The following is an 8,555-nucleotide window of genomic DNA, read 5'->3' on the forward strand; positions in this document are numbered from 1 at the left end:
CTGAAAAAGTAAAAGTGAATCGAGGAATATATAATAATAATTGAGTTAGAAATCATAAATTTATGAATATTTTGTGAATAAAAAATTTAAACACGAGCTACTAAGTTCACGCGAACACGTACCACATACGCAAGATCCGCCCTGGCATGGTGTGCATATTATATCAAAAGATTGTTGGTCTGTACAAGAGAGGTAATCTATAGTCAAGTTTACAGAGAAGAGTATAATTCTTTCGCCAATATCTTTTAGCTTTCCTTTCGCGTCCAATTAGAGTACTACGTGTGTCTACTCCGTCATTTCTTCCGATGAAATGAATATTGTAGGAAAGTTGGAAAGGAGGAACGTCAAAAAATAAAAAATGAAAAAAAGGTACGTTTGTACGTTAAAAAATGTTTTTTTTCTTTTCTTCTTTCATTGCTTGACTAGGTTCGATTTGCAAGAAAAAGAAGATACAGTGTAAGTAGAAGGTTAAGTTCCAATCATCCTTCTATCATCCAACATGCTATCTGTCTTTCACAGTTTACTACTTCCCTCATTAACCCTTCTAAGTTCTTTTGCCTTGTGCCTTTAGTCTGTTGCCTCCACACATTTCCTCTATTAATGAGCCAACTTCGTCCGCTCTAAAGGAGACAACCTTGGCCAGTTTTTCGAGTTCAACTCCCATAGATCAGAACGCGAACTCTGTCAAGTTCTTAGTTTCACTTAGTTGGAACATAGTTTCCGTCGTAAAGAGGAACTTCCTCCATTAAAGAAAGCAGCCAATTTGCATAGTATCCCTTGGTGTTTGCATTTGTAGATTTTCTAAGCCTTTGAAGATAAGTTATAGTGTCAAAATTAGCCACCAAGGAGATGTTGTCCCTGCATTCTAATTTCCCATTTATCTTTGTCCAAATCTCATTCATTGTTCTCTTTATCACACTATCTCTAAGCAATTCCACTGCTCATTCTCCCTCACATATAGCCAAAGATCAGCAAGAAGGAGAAAACCAATATCAGCATGAAGCAGCTTGTGAAGAGAAATGTGGGAAGTTTCACATACCATTTCCATTCTACATGAACCAATCTATATGTAATTCTTCGCTTTCTGATGCTTTTCGCCTTTCGTGCATCAACTCCACTTCACCTTTCCTCAACATTGGTTCTCAAAGCTATCGAATTCTCCACTTCTTCTCCGATGGAGTACTAGTCGATTTCCCAAACACCACTTATTGTCGTCAGTACAACGACCTCAGGTCGTTTGGATTTAATGGAAATGACTACTTTGGCATATCAAGAGATAATATCTTAGGGTTATATGATTGTGAGGATTCGTCATTGTGCAAACCTGATTGCGAGAAAAACATAATGCCTCGTTGTGACGGGTCCCCGGGTAGCTACCCTGCATGTTGCTACCCATTATCTGATCGCAGTGCTTGGAATGCGGATCAGAGAGATGGTTTCTCTACTTTTTCTCAGTTTGGATGCAGGGGATTTTCGTCTTGGGTTGTTTTATCTGGGAAACAAGTAAGCAAACGCGGTGTTAAGTTAGAATGGGCTGTTCCAGGAAATTCAACGAAGACAAGTTGTGCTGCCAATGCAGATACCATCAATGCCACGAGTGTTGCTGCTGGGATTAGATGCGAATGCCAAGATGGATATGTAGGTGACGGTTTTGCTGTTGGAGTCGGGTGTCTAAAATGTGAGTTCTTTTAACTAACCTTACTATAGACAGTTAGCGATTGTTATAGGTCATCTTAGTCAGATGGTCCGACTATCAGTGCACATAAGTTAAATCCCATAAAAGTTTTACCACATACACTAACAAGTGACAGCAAAAAGAACTACACTATCAACATATTTTAACTGGTAATAGCATGTTTTTTACTGCATTTTACATTGCCAAATCAGAATTATTTAAGGAAATTACCTATTATTATAGGTCATCTTAACCAGATGATGTAAAAAAGTATATATTGTGAGTTCATATAAGTTAAATTCTCATAAAATTTAACTTACACACACTACAACATATAGAATTTTATATAGATTTTTTACACTATTGGTGCTTTTTAACCGGTGATAGCACACTTTTTACCACATTTTAGGTTACTAAATAAGAATTACTATAAACAGTTATGTGTTATTATAAGTCATCTCAACTTTATGGCGTGAAAAAATTGTAAACTGACAGTGCACATAAGTTAAACAAGTAATCATATATAACAGTGATCCATTATCATCAATATTGCAGATAGTTTATTGTCCATGATTAACTTGTAACCAAATGTGAGTTCTTTGGCAGCTTGCATCAAAGAAGGAAAGGAAGCGTATGGCAAAGCATGTGTTAACTCAACAAGTCATGGCAGAAGGAAAACAGAAATTCTAGCTGGTCTGTACTCTGTACTAGTGATTGTAATTTCAATTGAATTTGGCATGTTTTAACTCATAAAAGAAATGCAAGAGTTATTAAATAAACCGTACTGGATTTACTATGCTCGATTGAACTCCATTTTACCTTATCTGCTACGACAGCTATTCTAATAGAAATTCTTTACACTGTTAAGTATTCAGTCAGACCTTTCTATAACAGTCCTCCTTTATAATAACATTTCACTATAAAAACCATGTTTACTGTGGAACCAATGTTTCATGTTTTGTTACATTATATGTTCTCTATAATAGCATTCCGCTATAGTAGCTAAAACATATCGGAACAGATGATGTTATTATAGAGAGGTTTGACTATATATGTTAAATCCTTTCTTGTCCGGAGGAAAGGGACTCATAGCAATTGTGTACATATCCACAGGACTTCTCACTTCAGCACTCACCATTACCTCCTTGGCAGCACTTTTCTGTGTTTTAAGGCGGCCTATGAAGACGGATATATTCGATCATCCTCGTATGACTCGGAGTCAGGGTAATGTCTCATTCCAGAAACCTTGTACTGTCCGAATGTTTACTTATCATGAGCTAGAACAGGCCACTACAGGTTTTCAAGATGAGCAAATACTTATCGATCATGATGGTGGCAAAGCTACATTATATTCTGGAATCCTTACGGATGGATTGAGGATAGCTGTTCACAGGATACAATGTGATAGTGAAAGAGAACTCGTCGAGGTCTTGTCTCGAGTGGAGGCATTACATGTTGTTTCACACAAGAATATTCCTCGGATTCTTGGATGGTCTGTTGATTCCGGATACACCCCGTTAGTGGTGTATGAATATCCTGTTAATGGGACCCTCGGGGAACATCTTTTTCAAGCTAAAGACGAGACTAAAAGAGGTCTCGATTGGCACAACAGGATAAACATTGTTGCTGAAACAGCGAATGTTCTTGCATTCCTCCAGTCTGAGGTTTGTCCCCCCATCGTACATCACGAACTTAATGCTAATTGCATCTTTCTAGATGAGGACTTGACCATGAAACTTTTTGGGCTCGAGCTCCCCACGAATGCAAACACCGATATTAAAAAGCAAAGCGATGTTTACAACTTCGGGTTGGTTCTTTTGGAGATTATTACAGGTAGCAGCTCTGATCATCTTCCATCAAAGACGGCTTTACAGAAGATAACAAGTGGGAAGTTAGAAGAGATAGTCGATCCACATCTTTATTATCATGAGCAGCCTATTTTCCGGAGGGAACAGATAGAGATAGTTGCAGACCTTGCAACAAGATGCATAATATTTGGTTCCCAAAATGGAAAATTTCACATGGGAGATGTTGCAAGAGAAATGGTTCACATAACAAAAGAAGGAATTGATGGTAGAAATAGGAGGTGTCCGTCAACGCATAATCTTGAAGAAACTTTTTCCAATTCAAGCCTTCTTCAGATGATATCTATGTCTCCTGATTCAATACATGTCCCTGCCAGAGGGTTCACTTAAGCCCTGCAGTTCTGAATATTAAGGCTCTATCTTCCTTGCAATGATCAAATTGGTCGGAAAAAGAGGAAGGCTCTCACACTCTTCGGATTCTATCATGATAAAATACATGCTGTAATTATGTACAGTAATGACCTGCTGCTTTCATGTCCATCTTCTTATGCATAAACAAGCAATCTATTGTTTCAATAAGACTTCCAAATCACATTGAACAAGCGTTTCTCTGATTTTGTACACATGTTTGTAACTCGTAAGTCATATATCCTGATAGTTTCATATAGTTTTATAGCCTGTTTCGTCAACCTTTCAAAATTTACTTATTTTGAAAAGTATTTTTTTTTGTCAAAAATGCTTTTTGAAAAATACTTTCGGAGAGTAGCAATTTATGTTTGGCTAATCAATTTGAAAAACACTTTTGCCGACATTAAAGCAGTACTTTGTGCTTGAACAACGTTTCAAAAGTACTTCTTGAGAAAAACTACTCTTTTAACTTATGAAATACAATTTCTGCTACTATTCAACAGCACTTATATTTTCATAAGAGCTTGACCAAACACCTTAATTTTTAAAATAAATATTTTTTTGAAGAAAATAAGCACTTTTGACGAGGGAGACGGATACTTGTTCGGTTTAATTAAAGAGGATGACGTTAAATGACATAGAGGCTGTGTAAACACTTTATTCATCGGACAAAACATGCTTCAATAACTTTTTCATGCTTGTAGAAATTTCTTGGTAACACAAGGAGACCGTTAGGCAATGCCTTTTGTAATCTCATCATGTACATGTGTAAAAAGCAGTCGGTTATATTTTTAAAAAGGTACTTGTGTTTTAATTTAACAACTCTTGTTTTAATCAATCTAAAAAAAATCTTACTTTTCTATATTGAAATAATTTCTCATTTTACGTTTAATGAGATTATTTATAAACACATAAAGGTCTATAATTTGTTCTAAATCACAAATTTCAAAAATCTTCTTTTTATTCTTAAACTATGTGTGAAGGCCAATATCGTTACGTAAATTGAAACGAGAATGAATGAAGAGTTGGAATTGAAAAGCCCTTATCGAAATAATGCTACCCCAGGTGAAGAGAATTTTGTAGCCACAGAATCCAAGAAGACAATGCAACGGTTGGTATATCCAAGTAAATTAGCAGTACTATATACGGAGTAAATCCTTTAATTACCAGCAATGGCCAACCTGCCCCTAAAAATGTCAGAGCAACTTCCCCTTCCTTGGCTCCTCAAAATGAGCATTTACAATGTGATAATTGGTGGTGACACTATCATCACAAGAGTTGCTGACCGTGTAAATGTTATGTCCCATGGCATTTCCGAACTAAGGAGCGAATTAAAGTCGTCTCCAAATAATATTGTTGGAATTGATGTTGTAAATAGTGGAGATCTGTTGCTATTTTATGTAAAGAAACGGTGCCTGATCATTCAGTTTAAGCGCATGATGTCCCTAGATTGTCTTTCTCAGACCCCCATTTCTCTTGTTCAGTTCCTGAAAGACACAAATACCGCTTTTGTAGGTACCAGAAACATAGGCATGAAATCTCTCCCATATTATTATAACGGTAACCATAAATTCAAATTTAAGATGGTGGTGGATATTTGTTATTTTGGTGGTAAGATTCTTAAGAAGCCAAAACTTCTGACTGGTACGTTAGAAGAGCTGATTGTTGAAGCTGGCCTTGAGCCTATCGTTGAAATGCGTCCGTGCTGGCAATCTTCTTCAGTTCTTTCAGGCGACGAGGTGAAATACGCGATGTATGAAGTACATTCGTGCTATCAAATTGTAATCGCGCTTCTTGATGTGATTGGAGCAAGTACCGTTGGGCAGTAAACCTTTCGCTTTGGAGTTGTTATTACTGAGAGTATGTTTTTGTCGGGTCCATCCCGTATTTTGAGGAAGAAAACACCTTCCTTATTTTAGGAAAGAAAACACTTCCCTTGTTTTGAGGAAGAAAACACTTCCTTGTCATTATCAAGTGCTTGTTTGAGTCACTAATGACATCAATAGGTTCATCTCATACCTATAAATAGGGAAGCTTTCTCATTTGCTAGATACACCAAAAATTGAAGACAACACATCCCAAAGAGAGAAAAAAATCTAAGAGAAATACTCTTAGTGAAAGGCTTAAGTAAGAGAAGTCTTTGAGAGAATTTTTTAGTAAAAAAATTCTTGAGTGTAATTGGGATTGGGGTTGTGAGGTTGAGTGTTGTAAACACTTGTAATATTTGATCTGCAGCAGCAATGTGGACGTAGCTCTCACATTGAGGGTGAATCACTATAAATCTGTGTGTGCTATTTATTTGGGATTTAAAATCCTAACAGTTTTATCTGTCATGGTCTATGAATAGTATATCATCGAGTCAAATATTGGCGTTTCAGTACCTTTTGAGTGCATATCCTGTTTCTGCCAGTGATCAACCATCATGGTTTAGTTACTAGTGAATGCTTGTTTATGTGTTCTAGTACAAGGTTTGAGTCTAGACTTTGCAAATGATTCCGCTGTTGAAGAAGAAACTAACGACTGTAATCTATATTATGTACTCTTCCGTTTCAATTTGTGTGCTTTGGGGATATACTGCCTATGTTCATTTTATTTTTACTTGTTTATGTTTGACTTGATACACCTTTCAAGAAGTAATTAATAAAATAATAAATTTAGTATATCACCATTTGAATACAATAAATTTAATGTACCATAGTACTGGAGAAAAAAAAAACAAGATAACCGTAAATTGAAGACTTGAAAATTGAAACTTGATCTTGTAATTTTACTTCACAAAAAATAATTCAAAGAGAATTTTGACAACAATTTAATAGAGGAATAATATAGAGAGAGAATAAAAGAGATTGAAGTAAAAACTAAAGAATGGTAAGGAGTATTTATAGGTGAAATTACTGCTAAAAGTATAATTTTATAAACGGAAAAGGGTTAAAATTATCCCTGAACTTTGAAAAATAGTTCATCCATACCCTTCGTTATACTTTAGGGCCAATTATACCCTTACAGTTATACTATGGAGTCAATTATACCCTTCTGTCTAACTGTTGCCACGTGGCATCATCCCAGCCCTTCAAAATTATTTTACTCTCAAATAATTTTTTACTCACTAAAATAACTCAATCCGACCAGAATTTTTTTTTTCAGTAAAAATAATACGGATAATTTTTATATTTTTTTCTGGAATATTTTTTTCAGCAAAATTATTTTACCCTCAAATATTTTTATAAAAATTATCCGTATTATTTTTGCTGAAAAAAAAAATTCTGGTCGGATTGAGTTATTTTAGTGAGTAAAAAATTATTTGAGGGTAAAATAATTTTGAAGGGCTGGGATGATGCCACGTGGCAACAGTTAGACAGAAGGGTATAATTGACTCCATAGTATAACTGTAAGGGTATAATTGGCCCTAAAATATAACGAAGGGTATGGATGAACTATTTTTCAAAGTTCAGGGATAATTTTAACCCTTTTCCGTTTATAAAATTATACTTTTAGCAGTAATTTCACCTATAAATACTCCTTACCATTCTTTAGTTTTTACTTCAATCTCTTTTATTCTCTCTCTATATTATTCCTCTATTAAATTGTTGTCAAAATTCTCTTTGAATTATTTTTTGTGAAGTAAAATTACAAGATCAAGTTTCAATTTTCAAGTCTTCAATTTACGGTTATCTTGTTTTTTCTTTTCTCCAGTACTATGGTACATTAAATTTATTGTATTCAAATGGTGATATACTAAATTTATTATTTTATTAATTACTTCTTGAAAGGTGTATCAAGTCAAACATAAACAAGTAAAAATAAAATGGACATAGGCAGTATATCCCCAAAGCACACAAATTGAAACGGAAGAGTACATAATATAGATTACAGTCGTTAGTTTCTTCTTCAACAGCGGAATCATTTGCAAAGTCTAGACTCAAACCTTGTACCAGAACACATAAACAAACATTCACTAGTAACTAAACCATGATGGTTGATCACTGGCAGAAACAGGATATGCACTCAAAAGGTACTGAAACGCCAATATTTGACTCGATGATATACTATTCATAGACCATGACAGATAAAACTGTTAGGATTTTAAATCCCAAATAAATAGCACACACAGATTTATAGTGATTCACCCTCAATGTGAGAGCTACGTCCACATTGCTGCTGCAGATCAAATATTACAAGTGTTTACAACACTCAACCTCACAACCCCAATCCCAATTACACTCAAGAATGTTTTTACTAAAAAATTCTCTCAAAGACTTCTCTTACTTAAGCCTTTCACTAAGAGTATTTCTCTTAGATTTTTTTCTCTCTTTGGGATGTGTTGTCTTCAATTTTTGGTGTATCTAGCAAATGAGAAAGCTTCCCTATTTATAGGTATGAGATGAACCTATTGATGTCATTAGTGACTCAAACAAGCACTTGATAATGACAAGGAAGTGTTTTCTTCCTCAAAACAAGGGAAGTGTTTTCTTTCCTAAAATAAGGAAGGTGTTTTCTTCCTCAAAATACGGGATGGACCCGACAAAAACATACTCTCAGTAATAACAACTCCAAAGCGAAAGGTTTACTGCCCAACGGTACTTGCTCCAATCACATCAAGAAGCGCGATTACAATTTGATAGCACGAATGTACTTCATACATCGCGTATTTCACCTCCTCGTCTGAA

At 35.2% G+C, this 8,555-nt stretch overlaps 1 protein-coding gene across 1 annotated transcript; it reads left to right on the forward strand.

The window, feature by feature from the left end:
- Nucleotides 1–361: 361 nt before the first annotated feature.
- On the forward strand, nucleotides 362–4,120 carry LOC132628848 (probably inactive receptor-like protein kinase At2g46850). The gene is made up of 3 exons (XM_060344627.1): nucleotides 362–1,678; nucleotides 2,282–2,368; nucleotides 2,789–4,120. Exons 1-3 carry the CDS (start codon nucleotides 850–852, stop codon nucleotides 3,868–3,870), a joined length of 1,998 nt encoding a protein of 665 aa, XP_060200610.1. The 5' UTR covers nucleotides 362–849; the 3' UTR covers nucleotides 3,871–4,120.
- The last annotated feature ends 4,435 nt before the right edge of the window (nucleotides 4,121–8,555 follow it).

This window comes from Lycium barbarum, chromosome 1 (assembly GCF_019175385.1).
Source record: "Lycium barbarum isolate Lr01 chromosome 1, ASM1917538v2, whole genome shotgun sequence".
Taxonomy (NCBI): domain Eukaryota; kingdom Viridiplantae; phylum Streptophyta; class Magnoliopsida; order Solanales; family Solanaceae; genus Lycium; species Lycium barbarum.